Below are 15,090 nucleotides of genomic sequence, written 5' to 3'. Positions count from 1 at the left end.
ACACTTTGCATATTTTTTCCAAATATTTCTGCCCGACTGTTTTTGGTGGCTGCCTACTAATGTTGCTGGAGGAAAGCTGGTAGGTAGGTGCTTCAGAAAGGTTCAAGGACACCTTGGATTCCTGTTCCCACGCTCCTGTCTTCCCAAATCCAGTCCAGCCACCTCCTTGCTGTCCTACACTTTCCCCATGTTCAGCCCTGGGTGCTTTCTGGATTTTGTCTCTTTCTGGAGGCTAGAAGCATGAGGATGCTCCGATCACTGCTCTAGCTAACCTTCAGAGTTATGGGCAGACACCTCTGCTACCCAGGCCAGACCACAGGCTGAGCCTGCAGGGTCTTCAGAGCAAATGTTTGCCTGCTCTAAGGTTAAGGTCAGGAACACAGGATTAAATGTCCCTTCTAAACAGAGTGTTGGCAGATGGAACCACGGACACTAACCCACTGACCTGTATAGCAGTATTATGTAGATTCCACGTAGCAGTGACTAGAAACACACACCCACACACAGACACACAGACACACACACACACACACACACACACACACACACTGTTGGATTGCATGTGATCCTGTAAAGGTGCAGACTAATCTAAGCCGACCTTCTCAAACTGTTCATGGTGGCACCCATGTTCTCTTCCTCTTGGTCCTGGAGTGTGGTGGCAGTCCCTAGCACCTAGCCTCAAGCCTGCCAGCCTCTGTCATGCTGCATACTGCACCCCTACCCCACCTCCAGCCCTTCAACTGCCCAGCTGCTCTGGTCCCTTCCACTGGACAGGTAATGGTCAAGTAGCTAAGTCTGGTTGTAGCCTGGACACTGAGGGAAGCTGGCCCACAACTGAGGCTGTAGTCACTCTCTGGCTTCTCGCTCTGGTCACATGAACAGAGTGACCTGAAAGAAGCTGGGGGCAGCCCTCTCCCATTCCCATGGACGGGACAGGGACTGTTTTCGTCTATATGGAGAAGGTGCCGTCTCCACTTTCTCCCATGCCAGCTGATGGGACGAGCCCTACCATATCTTCCCATGGGATGTATCTCAAGGGGGATGTTAGGAAGCCAAGCAGCAGTGGCTCCGGCTGGCGTGCATGTGGAGCCTGAGTACCAAATGAGAAGACCCACACAGCAGCTGCAGCAGAGGGTCAAGTTTAATGGTCACTCTAAGGGATATCGTACATTGTTCAGAGCCCAATCCTAACTCCCCTTGGTCAGGGACACAGCCAGGTGCCCTCAGACCCCAGGCTCTACAAAAGGGGGGCCTGCCCCCAAGCTCCAACTATGTACAAGAGAGCCCACCCTGCTAGACCCTGGACAAGACTGTGAAGGGAGTCGCGGGAACTTCACACTTCACCAGCTCCTTGACTTCACAGCCTGGGGGACAGACCCAGGCCCCCACTGCAGTGTTGGTGAGGTTCTTGCCTTCCAGGGCCCAGCCCCAGCTGGCCCCCACCAAGCCCCTAAGCCTCTGTGCTGGGATGTGGCTTCCAGATCAAGGCTGGAAAAAGCTGAGCTCAACAGCAGCAGGGGAAATTGGGAGGCAGGAGCTGGACAACGGGTGGCCACCCAGGCCTCCTCTGAGAAAAGGGAAATTGAGGCTCCTCCCTCCTACCGCCCAGGCTGCCCCTTGCCAAGATGAGGTCAAAGTAAGCAAGGGGTGACGAGAGGGGTCAAAGCAGACAGATGTGGCCAGTATAGACCGGGCCAGGCTAGGCAGCCAGACAGTGCCGGCCCCACAAAGATGGGCCATCCTGGTGCTGGTGATCAAATACGGCAGGGCTGAGGGGCTGGGGGACAGGAGGACCTGAACACACACTGGGCCGGTTGTCTATACTGTAACTAGTAGCAGAGTGCTTAACTAGTTAACTAGTAATGCTGCTTCCCTTCAAATTGTTTCAGGGGGTGTAAAAAAATTGCACTTATTTCTATGAACCCCGTGGAGGGGATTCCCAATGCTGCGGCCTCCAGGCGAGGCGTGACAGGACGATGGCCTCAGTGGCCCACTGGTGCAGCGAGGACCAGACCCTACGAGAACCTGAGCAATGTCTGAGGGTCCCTGAAGTAGCTGTGGGCAAGACCAGGGCCATGTGATGCTAAGGTACAAGAGGTGGCCCAGCCCCAGGTTCCCAGTTCAGAGGAAATGGCCTAGTGGTGCCTGGGCACGACCCATGCTCCTCACAGGACGTCATCAAAGTCCAGCAGTTTGGAGTGCTGGCGGCTCTTCCAGAGGCGGTAAAGCCGGAAGTCAAAGTAGGTCTCAATCATCTGCTTCCCTAGGCAGGAGAGGGAAAAGCCAGGAGGCTCAGGCCTGACCAGGTCCCAGATGGGCCAGACCTACAGCAGCTGTCCACACTCTAGTCAGTCAGCTGGGACAACTCACCTTGGGCAGACAGCTCCAGGGGTGACTCGAAGGTAACCTTGTAAGGAGTCATGAGGGTCCTGAGGTTCTGGAATAGCTTCAAGGAGGGCAAAGTCATGAGTCTGGGGCTAGGGGCAGCAGAACCCACCCTCCTTGCTTAGGACCCTAGGCACGAGAGAGATTTCTGTAGGAGGGCTAAAGCAGAAGGGGGTACCAGGACAAGAAGACCTTGCCCATCTCTCTCTCACCAGCCTAGAGCCCCTACCTTCTCCCCATTGGGGTTCCCCAGAATGTAGCAGCCCATGATATGGATGACATTCGGCTCTGGGTTGACTTTGCTCATCAGGCGGCTCAACCTCTTCCAGAAGCTGGAGGGAAGGACAGACGGCCTCAGCAGAAGCATGGTGGAGGATGGGAGTCGGAAGGAATACACCAGGTTCAAGACTTCCCTCCCGCAACCCACAGCCCCCTCCCCTCTCACTGGATCATGTCCTCTTCCTTCTCCACTTTGGCAAAGGTGGCCACCTTGTTCTTGAGCAAATAAAGGTGTCCAGGGCCGCCCTGTAAGAGGTCACGGTCAGGCCTCAGGGGTGCTAGGGCGGCTGCGATGAGACATCCACATACTCAGCCCACAGATGCACAGACACGCCCCCACCATGTGAACACATGCAGTGGGAGCTCGGGCTCGCCACCCCTACCATACTGATCTCTGGTTCTACCTGGCAGAAAATGAGCATCTTCCAGATCTTGGCCCCCTTGTGATAGATGTTCAGCTTCTTCTCTATCTCCTCTGTGGACAGAGGGCTATGAGTACGGCCCCTCCCCATGCAGGGCCACCCTTCCTGCCAGCCATCAGATGAAGTGAGCACGATACATACCCAGGATGTCCTCAAAGGTTGCATGCTCGTGGTCCTGAGAACAGACAGGCCACGCATCAGAGCCCTTGCTAGCCCCCCAAGGCATTCAGGCACCAGTAGCTGGGCCCAGGGTAAGAGGTACACCCAAGATTTGTCTGGATACAGAGGTGGGAAGGACACTCACGTAGAGGATGGGGATGATGGAGGGGTCATCCCTGCGGATGATGGTAGGGATGTACTCTGCTTTTGGCACCTTGGAGGAGATCAGCTGTGGGGGACAGGGAAAGTCCTATGAGGTGCACCCATAGTCAAGGAGGGGAGAGCCTAGGGATGGCCCCCCTGCTCTGCTGTAACCAAGGGTAGAACCCTCTGAAACTTCCCCCAGAAAGCAGAGGGCTGAGACCCTAAGGACCTTCACAACTAAGGTGGAGCCTAGAGGTTCCCTCCCCAAGCCAAGGATGCAGTGTGGACATGGTGGGGAGGATCAGAGGACAAGGCTGTACTCCACCCAAATGCCATGCGGGTGCATCCAGGGGCAGGCCTCACCATGACCTTGGGTGGCAAGAAGCCCTCAGTTTCACAGGCCATGGCCTCCAGGCCTTTCTCTGTGTCCCAGTCCAGGTCCTCACAAGCCTCATCCAGGGTGCAGTGTGAGCTCTGCAGGTCACTGCCTAGGAGGCAGGAGGAGTCACCAAGACAGCGACATACTACCCATAAAGCCCAACCATGTCCTGGAGGGTCTTTGGGTAGCTGAGAAGGTTATAGTCACAGGCAAACTGCAAGGCTGGGCCACTGACACCAGTGGGAAGCAGCCCCACAGAGGAAGAGTAGAGACATGTGAAGTTGGGACCCAGCACAAACGTCACCTTTGGCTAAATGTGCCCTAAGAGACAGTGGGTACCACCTTACAGATGCCCCAGTTAGCACTGCTTAGCCATTAGTTAACCCCGCCTACGAGATAGGAGATGCTGGGTACTCCCTCTCATAGACAGGTAAACTGAGGCTCAGGGAGCAAAAGCGCAGAAGCCTAGCAGTACTGCATGGGACCCTTGGCAGGGATATGGGCCTAAGAGAACTTGTCAGGGAAACGGGCCAGCCTGCAACTGGACACCTACTGTCTCGGGAGTCGTGGGAAGTGTCGGCTTTCATAGGGGTGGGGTCGCTCCAGGACCGGCTGAAGCTCCGTTCGCGCCGCTCAGCGAACGCTGTAGTGAGAGCAAAACCCCCATTAGCCAGAGGGGGCAAGAACAGAGCAGACTTAGGCCCTAGACTGGGGGCTGAGGAGAGGCAGACACTGACAAGGATGGGGCCTGAGGTCACAGATAGAGGACAGAGACCAACGGTAAGTTTCCAGTATTGTGCTCCTAGTTAGGACACTAACTAGAGTCTGAACTGGAGGACATTAGGGTGGAGACAAAAGGCACACTGTGGACTATCGACTGCGCTTAGGGTGGAGCCTAGGCTAGACAGAGCACTGGGTTAGGATACTGGTCAAGTAGGGCCTGGGTGAGACGGAACACTGTTGGGGAAGCAAGACAGAACACCGAGACACGGCTGGACAGGAGCAGAACAACGGGAAAATGGGAAGCCCGAAGGGAAGGCAGAACACAGCAAACGGGTGGTGCCGGTAGGTGTGTGGGGCTAGAACAGACCGAGGGAGGTGGACTGCCAACATGCAAAGCCCCAGCTTGCCACAAAGCCCCAGCCTGCCAAGCACAGCACTGCCCACTTCCCCAGTACCCATCTTACTCTGGGCCTTCACCCGCCGACTGCCAACCATGCGCAGGTGTTTGCGGAAGTTCCTGAAGGAGAAACCACGGGGTGATGAGGGTCCATAGAGGGGTGGCTCCTGCCCACCTAGTCCCTGACCACGCTGAGGCTGGACACAGAACAGTCTCCCCGAGGCTTATATAGAAGCCCTGCCTCCTCGTGAGATCCTTCCAGAACTCCAGACCACAGGCATGAGTATCTCTCTTGCCAGTTTTGTTTTTTGCTGAGGCTTCTCACGGTCATCTCCACTGTTGCAGAGACACCCTAATATCCTCTACCTGAACCCACACCCACAAGTTGGTCTGGGGGTTTCAAATTGTCCCTTCCCTACTAGGGAGACAGGTGCTCTCTTCCCGCAAATTTTGTGCCCTGCCAAGACCCCATGTTTGAAACAGACAGACGGTTTCCCAGGCACACCTCTGAGGGTGGTGGGAGTTGGAGAGGGTGGGTTGTGCCATTGGATGAACAGCTCTGGGCTTCAGGGCTAGACAGACATGGATGGGCCAGTTGGCTGCGGTATGACTATCATGTACCCTCAAGTATATCTAGGTCCAGGGGCTGAAATGCAGCCTGGCCACATGGCCTCTCCTGCCTGCCACGTCCCCAGAGCAGGGCCAGGCCAGTGGTCGCCACCACCCTTCCCCCATCAGGTCTTCCAGGGCCAGGAGGGCCCTGGCCAGGCCAGTGCAGACCAGAGACAGACCCTGGTGGCGAGTGGCTGGCAGGCCCTACCTCTGGATTACAGACGCGGAATCATTCTCCCGTTTCCGACGCTTCCTCTCCGCGTAGCCCCTGAATACCCTGAGAAACCGCCGCAAGTCAGCACTGCCCTTGGCTGAAGGCAGGAGGGACACAGACGTGGAGACAGAGGTGCAAGCACAGGGCCCAGGGGGCATCCGAGGCCCAGCTCCCAGCAGGCCCTGCCGAGGCCTAAATGTCCACAGGAAGCTGGACTAATGGGAACTCAGTACTATCACTGCCCAGGCCCAGGGTCCCTGACCTGCAGACATCTATCCAAGGGTGGGAGGGTCCCCCAGGACAAAGGCTGTGCCCCTAAGTGCACAATGCATGGCATACTTACGAGATGCTGAAGTCACAGGGTGAAGAGGCGGCAAGAGAAAGAAGACAAAGTGAGTGTGGGTCTCTGGCTCCCTTCAGCCCCCCAGGTCCCCTGAAGGTGGTTTCCTGATGTCTACTGGACTCAAGGCCAGCTGTCAAAGGGCACCAGAGACTGAGTCACTGGCCCATAGCACCAGGTGCTGGGTTCTGGCCAGGCAAGGATGGGGTTTGGCTCTACAGAAGCTTGCCTATGCCCTGCCCACTTTGCCATAGCAACTGAAGGTAGGGTAGGACCGCTTTGGTGTGGGAACCTTGCTTCTAAGGCATATCTTTGGGAGGACAATTTAGACACATGTCAGATAAAGAGGAAGAGACCTCCAAGAGGTAACTGTCACCTGTCACATGAAGCAGAATGAGGTTGGAGTATGGGGTATACATGAGGACCAGACCTCCCCACCCCCAAACCACTTAGTGCTGGTGTTCAGCTGTAACTCTGTCTGAGTCAGGTCCCCTAACAAAAATGAAGATAAAAGGCCATGAGGAAGTGGGTAGGTTGAGCGCAGGGGATGACCCGATGGGATGTTAGTAAGGAATGCAGCAGAAAACAGTGAAAGTATGGTCAGAGGGAGCAGGATATGGTCAGAGGGAACCTGCTGGGACTCAGAGCCCCAGCTTGGTCCATCAGCACAGTGGCACATGCAGCTGCTCACAAGGAGACCCCAGCTGGGCCGGGGGTTGGGAAAGAATTGTCACTATCTCCTAAGCCCTAGACTCTTGCAGTGGACAGTGGACTCACGCTTGCATAGTTGTGGTTGCCGTCTGGAAGCTGAAAAGGTTTTCCTTGGGGAACCAGGTACGGATGGGGACATCATCTAGAAGAGAGAGGAGGCTATGGCTAACAAGGACAGGTGTCCCGAAGCCTGATCCCTCCCTATGGGCCAGCTGGGTCAGCAACAGTAGCAGAGTCAAGGCAATAGGACAGAGTCCTCTCAAGGAGAGCAAAAGCCGGCTTGGGGTAGGGGTCTGAGATGTAACTCCACTTTTTCTTTTGAGAGAGAAGGGGGAGGGAAGGGAGGAGAGGCTAGAGGTGTCGATCCTGCTGGAGCTAGAATTACAGATGGTTGTGAGTGGTCTAATGTGGGTGACAGGAACCAAACCCAGGTTCTATGCAGGAGCAGTTAGTGTTCTTAACCACTGCGCCATCTCTCTGCCCCTGGCTTGAGGCTTTCTCTGTTAAATTTCCCGTTAGCTGTTAGGAGTGTGAGGAGTCTCCTCGAACACTGGCGTCACCTTTTTGTCTCCCTTCTCAGCTACTACCTGGTGAGACCTTCCCCTCCTCTTACTAAACTAGAGGTCCTGAGAGTGGAGACTACCCTGCTGAGGGCTGTCCACTTCCCAGGGTTCCCTAGAGTTATCCTCTGAAGTCTAGGCTTGAGGCTGCTGGAATGTTCTAAGGGGACAGTCATGCTTTGTGGGGAAGGGTAGAACACAGCATGCCCTCAGGGTATTCAAACTCCTCCCTCCAGTTTACCAATACTAATCTCAGGGCTCCAATAACTTCCCCTCCCTTGCAGTTTCTGAAGACAGGCTTATCTTCCATTAAGCCTTGTTCTTTACCTCTTCAAGAACCTCCCAGGCCCCCTCCTCCAGGAAGTATCCTTGATAAACTCTAATAAATTTGCTTGGGATCTGAGGGAGGCCACAACTCATAGGATTTGGGAAGGAGGGTGAGCCCAACGTGAAGAGATTTCATCCTTCACACCAGCTTGGCAGTGTCTGCTGCTGCTAAAGGCCAGCAGGCTACCCCCACACCTGCCCAGGTCCAGATAAGGCCTCTCACCAGACACTCGGTCAACGCTATACATCCTCTCCAGCTTCTTGTTGTGGCCAGAAGCCTCAGGTAGAGGTGGCTGTTCCAGCCCAAAGGCCCGAGGGGAGGGACCAGGGACCAGCTGGGCACATCCTGGGCATTCTTTGGAGCCCTGGCGGCTGCCGGCCCAGCTTTGGCAGGGCCTGTTGATGTCCTCCCGGCTGCTGCCTGGGCTGGCACGCAGAGGCTGGCTATGATGGTGAGGGTGCCGCTCCCGCTGCCTCCTCCCCTTTACCACTGCTAGCTCTATGGCTTCAGCTCCAGAGCTGGGCAGCAGGGCTGGCTCTCTAGAGATGGTGTACACGCGGGGCTGGGGGCCCTCTGTAGCCGGCTTCCCGCTGACCACCTCATCAGAGATGCTGCCCTCATAGCGGCCATTGGAGACGAGGGAGAGGCGGCGCTTGTTCTGGGGGGCAGGCTGCATCTCTGGGGATCCGTCGTGGCCCGAGTAGGCGTCAGCCAGCAGGTGGTCTAAGGGAAAGGCACCAGGTGAGCCTTCAGCCTGCTGGTCTACCCTCCCAACCTCCGCGGGCACACAGAGGGCAACAAACACTAAGCTTGATGAGGGGGTTCTGGGTGCTAGAGAAGGTTCTGCTAGGTGTCCCTGTTCCTCTTATTTGGGCCTGAAGCCCTTGTGTGAGTGTGGACTGGGGTGACAGACAGGCCTTACTACCTGTGCACCATCATCAGGGGTAAGAACAGACAGGCCAGTCCACCCCGCCCCCCACGAGCCTGCAGATACACCCATTTGCCTGATGCCAACTTCTCCCCTCCCCCCTCCCGACCAGCTGGCCCCCGAGACGGTGGTGCCAGCCCTGGGGGTGCCAAGAGGCCTGTTGCCATGCCAACAACCCAGGCTGGGAGGGCGCCATGGAGCTGGGTGATTGGAGCTTCTCCTGGGGTTCTGGGCTCTGGAGGGCAGGGGATGTGAGGAGGAGAAGCAAGCGAGGCGTCTAGGTTGGCTGACACTCACACTCTGCTGGCCCTGGCCCTGGCCCTGGCCCGGGACAGAGGACTCACCCTGCACAGCCCTTTTGTTTCCTGGGCCCCTACCTGCACCGTTGCGGTTCTCAGGGTGACTCTGGGACAGGTACTCTCCAAACGCTCGAGCTGCTCTGCAGGGTAGGCAGAGGGAACACAATCAGTGCACTCTGGCCACCCGCCTTCGACAACGGCAAGACCCTCCCCACCAGACCTCCCCCGACCCTAGCCTTCCACACCAACATGAGAAGAGGTGGGCTTTTTTCCAACCACCACAGAGAACCAGGACATCCTGGCCACGGACCTCCGACCGCTCTCTGTCCGATCTGTCCAGCCTGTGGGCGTCAGGTTGTAAGGCCCGAGGCCCACTCTAGTCGGAACTGGAAAGCTGCAGGGGGCCGGGGCAGCAGCACACAGCACAGCGGAAGCCGGCAGCGGCTACCTAACCTCCAGTCAGCCCGCCGCACTCACCTTACTTTGGCCGCTACCGAGGACATGGCCTCGCTCCTCAGCGCCCTCCTCCTGGAGGCGGCGGCACCCATGGTCACGGTGCCCGCGCATCCCCCGGGCTTCAGAGCGCGCCCCGCGCCCGCCGCCTCTGCCGGGGGAGCCGTACAGCGCCTGAGGTCGCGCTAGGTCTTGGCCTCAGGGTCAGGGTCACACTCAGGCCCGGGCCCCGCATGGCCGCACCCAGCGCCCTGCAAGTCCAGCCACTGTAGGAGAGCGCGGCTGGACTGGGGGCGGTGCTCCGCCTCCTGACTGACGCCAGGCCTGGCACCACCCCCATGATGACAGATACGGGCGTGGCTAAAAGGCGGCTCCTCCCGCGGGCTTTCTTCCTGGGGCGACCCTCCCTGGACTAACGGGTCGGGCCCACGTATGCCTAGAGGTGAGGAACACTTAAGAAAGCCAAGAGCTCACCTTGTTTTAAGGGAAACCTTAGCTCCATCCAAACCCGGAGCATCCTGCCTGCCCAGCCTACAGTTGCTGCCTGGAGGTTGCAGGACCGCCCTGTTGGGACCTTCCTCAGGCCCACTTAGCTCTTTACCATAGCGGCCCTCACACCGGAGTGAAGTACCACACATTCAGACCGACCTTTATTAATACATCAATCCCACGCTCCCATGCCTCACAGGGGCTTCAGAGCCCCTCAGTATTGCTTGCTGTGGGAATACAAGGCGAGCCCATGAAGAGGAGAGGCCCATGACTCCTCTAACACAGCGTATGTCCACAGAAGAAACCAGATGGATACACCACCCAGCTTGATCTTGTCAGGCAACTTAAGCAGCCTCCAAGGAGTGGGTGCAGCCTCAGCCTAGCGGGCAGACCCAGGGGGGGGGGGCTGTGCTGTCCTGTGTTAGTCCAGGCAGGAAAGGCATTAGAGTTTTGGCCCCTGCTCATCTTGACCAGGGAGCCAACAGCAGGAATCCTGAGGCTCTTCTGGGGAAGGCAGGCCTGAGGGCCCTTGCCATAGTGAAGACTCATCCTCCTGCAAGCAAATCATACATGGTCAAGATATGTCAAGTCGGGGCTGCCAGATCCCGGGCTGCATCATCTGGAGTGGGAAGGAGTGTCCAGCCCAGAATCAGAGACTGGGGGCAGGCCTAGTCTGGGGACCTCAGAGTGGGCCCAACTGAGGCTCACTGCCAGAACAGGGCCCAGCACCTCACCGAGTCAGAGTCCGACTCAATCCCAGTGCTCTGGAAGTCAGCATATGTCTCCTTGGAGATGTCTGGCAGCTCCTCCTCAAACTCTGTCTGATAGTCAGACTCATCTGGAGCAGAAGAAAGGGCTACACTGGTCCCCTCCCCAAGGACAGTGGCTGTGTCCAGCACCGCTAAAGCTAAGGCAGAACACGGAATGGCTGGGCTCCCACCCTGAGAAGCCCCCAGGGCACCTCTCAAGTTCCTTTTTAAGATGGAACATGCAGCAGGGAATGCGGCAGAACATGTTCTGTTGCAAAACGGGGGTGAGGTGGGGATGGTGGCTGATGACCCCACTGCAGGGCAGTGGTCAGAGCAGTGGCTGTTGGACCTGGCCCTCAGGCTCCCCTGAAGGTCCGTAGTGTGGTTAGGATGCTATGTGGAGTGATGAGGAAGAAGCCTGAGTGGTCAAGGGGACAATCTCATTGCTATGGGAACTCTTGGGCGGACAGATGGTCTCGAGGTCTCAACAAAGGGGAGCAGCAGTGGTTAAGCTTCTTGGTCAGCACAGCTCAAGTGCCAGTGACTTCAAGAGCAAGAGTGAGGGTCCATAGTAGCCTGTCCCTACCTTTGTGACACAGGTCTACTTTCTGGACATCTAACTCACCGTCCACTGCAGTCACCTTGGCCGGCTCAATCCGTGACACAATCTCAGCAAGGTCGGTGAAGGAGGCACTGGGGCAGGTGAGCACCTGGAAGGAGGCAGAAGGCAGCACGGGGACTCAGACTGCACACAGACAGAGTGGACGCAGAGGATGCTGCCAGTGCCCTGGACTCCCACCCGGCCAGACCCTCCATCCTGCTTCTCACCCCACAGTCCTTCCTCTTGCTTGTCCCCTGATGGTCCTGCAGCATCTTCTCCAGGACGCCACTCCGAACCCAGATGTCGAACACCGTCCGCCCATGTTGATACCCGACTTCCTGTGTACATAGGAGGCCCCAACAGGAACTTGAGGGAGCCCCTTCTTGTGCTTTTAGAAAAGAGGCTGAACTGGCCCCCAGTCCCTCGTCCTTAGCTGCTGACACTCACACAGATCTCGTCAAACTTGCCGAAGTCCAGGGTGCGGTAGTTGTCGATGGGAGGCCTCAGATACTCGCAGTAGTCGCTGTTCTTCACCGTCTCCAGCTGCCGGACGCAGCACACGTAGGCCAGGCGCGTCTGAATCTCTGCCATGTTCAACACCTGCCATGAATGTTTGAGTCTCCTACCCTGGCCCTCCCTCCGAACCCAGACACATGATGGGCTCTGAGCCAAAGTCCTGAAGATGTGACCTAGTGAGCCCCTCGTCCTCCACAGTTGGTCCCAGGGTCTGGGAAGTAGTACAAACAAGTGTCCCAGCTGGGCTGGGTTCTGAGCTTGGGAAGTGCTGCTACATCCCGATGGCCAGGGACGGCACGGGGAGGATAAGAACACAAGCCCCAGAGAGGCTATCTCGTCTATCCGGTACCTTGACTTTTGTGGCTAAGGGGTTCCAGCGTTTCCAAAGTAGCCACCATCCAGACAAGGCATCACCGTAGTTGGTGAGGTCCATCTCATCCCGGCTGCCAACATCAATGGCAATCACAACCTTTGCCCCCATGGATCTCGCTACATCCGCTATGGAGAAAAAGGTAGCCTGGTCACCATCCAGGTTAAAGATGCAAAACCAGGGTATGGGGTAACATTCCCTGGAAGAATGGGAAGAACAAATGGGAGGCAGACCCTGCTTTACTAAGCACTAAGAGGTCCACCTGGGGACCATGTGGTCCCTCTCTAGTATTCTTCCTGGGCCTAGCAGGGGATCAAATGTCCCAGCTTGTGTGTAGCCATGTGCACAGAACTCTGTTCTGAGCCCTTCTGAGTATATAGCCAACAGGTAGCAGGTACGGCCTCACACACAGTACACCCAACACCTGCAGACTGTTAGCTTCCAACTGTGGGCACAGATGGAAATCAATTGCTCCTGGTTTGTCTCCTTGGCCTTTGTTCTGTTGCTGCTGTGCTAACAGGCAGAGCCATATGCTGGGAGCATGCTGTGCGCATGTGCAAGCATGGGCACATGCGCATGAGTTCTCTATGAGCTGATGCCAGCCTGACATTTTCTCTTGGCATACTCCAAGGAAAACGTGTACCACCCCAGCCTTCCTGGTGTGGAGGCGGTTATGGCAGGCAGCCACGGGGCAGAATGACCAAAGAGCTACGTACCAGCATGGGGAGCACTCCCCCACCCTCAGCAGTACCTGGGAGGTTGTTGATGTAACCCCCATCCATCAGCAGATGTCCATCCTTGGGGTCGCAGAGAGGGGGCATGTAGCCCGACAAGGACATGCTTGCACGGACATACCTCCACAGGGAGCCTGGAGCAACAGGAGGGTCTGGTGGGAAAGGCGCTAGAGAGGACCCTTTCTCTGCCCTCTGTGCTCCCTGTCTCAGAGCTGTATCTCTCCAACCTCCGGGGAGAACACTAAGCTTGACAGACCACCACCAGACCTCTCATCCCCAAAGGGCTTTGCCTTGAAAAGAGATGGCATTGAAGTATTCCTCTGTGGTCCCCAAATATCCCACTTTGCCCAACTGAAGAATTCTGTGCCTGAGCACATCCTTAATTCTGCTCCTTTCCCAGAGGCCCTTTTACTCACCTGAGACCCTCGCCCCTGCCTCACTTCACACAGTGTGCCTATGGCAGAGACATCCTCTGCCCCCTATGCAAATGTGGCTGTGACCTTCCTTTGTAAGACCCTCAGGGCCCTCATGGAGCTGTGTGTCCGTGCCCCCATACCTGACTAAGATCCTAGAGCTATTGACCCCACTAAGACGACGCTATGATGGTTTTGGTTGGAGAAGGCTCTCACCATCTGTGTGAACCCGCATGGCAGAGGCTGTGATGTCGGTGGTGATGGCAAAATAAGGGAGCCACAGGTCCTGTGAGGAGGACAAGGATCAGAGGAACCCTCCTCTCAACTGTTCCCTGCCATCTAGGGACAGAGGAACGTGGGGAGAAAGCAGGACGGTGTCAAGTTCACTGAGCATCTAGTACAAGCCAGGTGTGACAGGGACATACCTCAATCTGCCGGTCTCTGAAGATGCTGCTGATGCTGCTATTGAAGCCAGTTCCAGAAAACATAGATGTGATTGGGTAGGTCAGATCTAGTATAGTCTTCACCACTGATGTCATATCCTAGAGACATGGGAGACCTTTAGTGAGGAAATCGTATTTCTGCATCAGAATAGGGGCGACCAAGAAAACCCCAGGTCCAACTGCCTGAAGTTTCAGGAGAGCACTCCCTGTGGGCTTGAGCCTTAGTGTAGACAAAGAGGCCAGCAGAAGCTCCTGGGGCTTAAAAGCTAAGAGCCTCTCATAGCTCCACACCCCTGTCCCTTCCTCATGCAGCTATACACTGAGAGCCCTTCAGGACTCCAGAAGACCTGTGCTCTGGGCATCCAAAGTTTCCTACACAGTAGAGGGAGTGCTCGGCTAGACAGAGCCACCAGCCTGGACCCTTCCGTACGACACATGAGTGGCACGGAAAACAAGGAATAAGACAGCCTGAGATTCTACCCAAGATCTGAGCCAGTGAGGCCGCTGGACAAACTCCCTCTTTCATGGCTGGTGGGTATGTATGCCCATGGCTCCACCCCCATTATGTCCTGTAGTCATCTCCTGCAGGGCAGCCACTTCAGCAAGGTAGCACAGCTTAATTCACCCTCAGTGGGGGGACCAGCCCAAAGGGCCCTGATTCTCCCCACTGCTGATCCTTAGCACCAGCTGAGCAGGAGGAGAGAAGGAGAAACACTTCCCACAGGCCCTGGGCCTCCCAGTCCATGACTACAATCTAAGCTGTTGTACACCAAGGGGACACATTTTCTTAGAGACCACCCCCAGTGACCGCTGACACAGCACTAAGAACAGGATGTGTCACCAGGCTCTCTTTCCTGATGGCCACGCACTCCATGAGAGACATATTTCTGGACAGAGCCTCAGCCGTGTCCTCAGCTGTGTGGATGCGTCAGGGAGCCCACTCCTCAGCTCTGCACACGGATGACCAATTTTCTCCTCTTTGGAAAAGGAGAGCACAAAATCTTTTGATCCCACGCATGGTTTCAGCAGGGTTCCATTTGTTCCACAGGAGCAGCCCAGCCTCGAGAAGGCTATGAGCGGCCTGCTGGCAAGGCAGAGCTAAGGGAACCGGTTCTGCTTCCTTTGATTTTGCTTGACGCTTTGATTCTGATTCTGGTGTCCATTTTTGACAAGGCTGAACTAAGAGCAGAGAAGTGCCGGCTCCTGTGTAGCCTGAAGCCCACACTCAGCCCCTCCTGGTCTGACTCACACCAAGGCAACACTCCCTTCCCCCAAACCATCCAGGGCTAGGTAGGCACCAGGCAACAAGGAATGTCTCCTAGGCATGCTGGAATGATCCATGCTAACCAAACTGAAGCTGCATACCCTGCCTTGCCTTGGCCTTAGGAACCTGAGGCATGGCTGAGGCTTGGGAGACTCTAGGAGTAGTTGGGGGAGGGGAT

At 56.4% G+C, this 15,090-nt stretch overlaps 2 protein-coding genes across 8 annotated transcripts in view; both read right to left on the bottom strand.

Moving 5' to 3' along the window:
* Nucleotides 1–1,123: 1,123 nt before the first annotated feature.
* On the bottom strand, nt 1,124–9,813 carry Nsmf (NMDA receptor synaptonuclear signaling and neuronal migration factor). 5 transcript variants are annotated; one of them, XM_050155317.1, is made up of 16 exons: nt 9,358–9,813; nt 8,959–9,020; nt 7,876–8,376; nt 6,832–6,907; nt 6,058–6,063; nt 5,709–5,777; nt 4,956–5,008; nt 4,322–4,411; nt 3,753–3,877; nt 3,391–3,474; nt 3,228–3,261; nt 3,069–3,139; nt 2,831–2,910; nt 2,615–2,717; nt 2,371–2,446; nt 1,124–2,263 (listed from the first exon to the last, which is right to left on the bottom strand). In XM_050155317.1, exons 1-16 carry the CDS (start codon nt 9,426–9,428, stop codon nt 2,166–2,168), a joined length of 1,599 nt encoding a protein of 532 aa, XP_050011274.1. In that variant the 5' UTR covers nt 9,429–9,813; the 3' UTR covers nt 1,124–2,165. The 5 variants fall into 5 exon arrangements, with proteins under 5 accessions (XP_050011274.1, XP_050011276.1, XP_050011275.1 ...); XM_050155319.1 differs by lacking the exon at nt 4,322–4,411; XM_050155318.1 differs by lacking the exon at nt 6,058–6,063.
* Nucleotides 9,814–9,956: 143 nt separating this feature from the next.
* The window catches only part of Pnpla7 (patatin like phospholipase domain containing 7), a 70,920-nt gene continuing 65,786 nt past the window's right edge, over nt 9,957–15,090 (bottom strand). For 2 of the 3 annotated variants that reach the window (XM_050155314.1, XM_050155315.1), the window contains 9 exons: nt 13,631–13,747; nt 13,422–13,491; nt 12,810–12,926; nt 12,038–12,186; nt 11,620–11,772; nt 11,400–11,510; nt 11,197–11,281; nt 10,557–10,660; nt 9,957–10,375 (listed from right to left, as the gene is read on the bottom strand). In XM_050155314.1, coding sequence (XP_050011271.1) covers nt 10,265–10,375; nt 10,557–10,660; nt 11,197–11,281; nt 11,400–11,510; nt 11,620–11,772; nt 12,038–12,186; nt 12,810–12,926; nt 13,422–13,491; nt 13,631–13,747 — 1,017 coding nt within the window. In that variant the 3' untranslated portion in view covers nt 9,957–10,264. Of the gene's footprint in view, nt 10,376–10,556; nt 10,661–11,196; nt 11,282–11,399; nt 11,511–11,619; nt 11,773–12,037; nt 12,187–12,809; nt 12,927–13,374; nt 13,492–13,630; nt 13,748–15,090 lie in introns of those variants that run through there. The other variant, XM_050155316.1, reaches the window with a different exon arrangement.

Source organism: Alexandromys fortis, unplaced genomic scaffold, assembly GCF_014885135.2.
Source record: "Alexandromys fortis isolate MF-2015 unplaced genomic scaffold, M_Fortis_MF-2015_v1.1 scaffold_72, whole genome shotgun sequence".
In the NCBI taxonomy this organism is placed as follows: Eukaryota; Metazoa; Chordata; class Mammalia; order Rodentia; family Cricetidae; genus Alexandromys; species Alexandromys fortis.
This window is presented reverse-complemented; position numbering and strand designations above follow the sequence as displayed.

Bases quoted from the DNA above. Each gene is read 5' to 3' on its own strand.
- Nsmf (XM_050155317.1), bottom strand. From the start codon at position 9,428: ATGGGTGCCGCCGCCTCCAGGAGGAGGGCGCTGAGGAGCGAGGCCATG. The intron at 5,009-5,708 runs GTAGGGCCTGCC...TTTCTCCTTCAG, and splicing joins TCCGCGTCTGTAATCCAGAG to GAACTTCCGCAAACACCTGC. The intron at 2,447-2,614 runs GTAGGGGCTCTA...CCCTCCTTGAAG, and splicing joins GGAACCCCAATGGGGAGAAG to CTATTCCAGAACCTCAGGAC.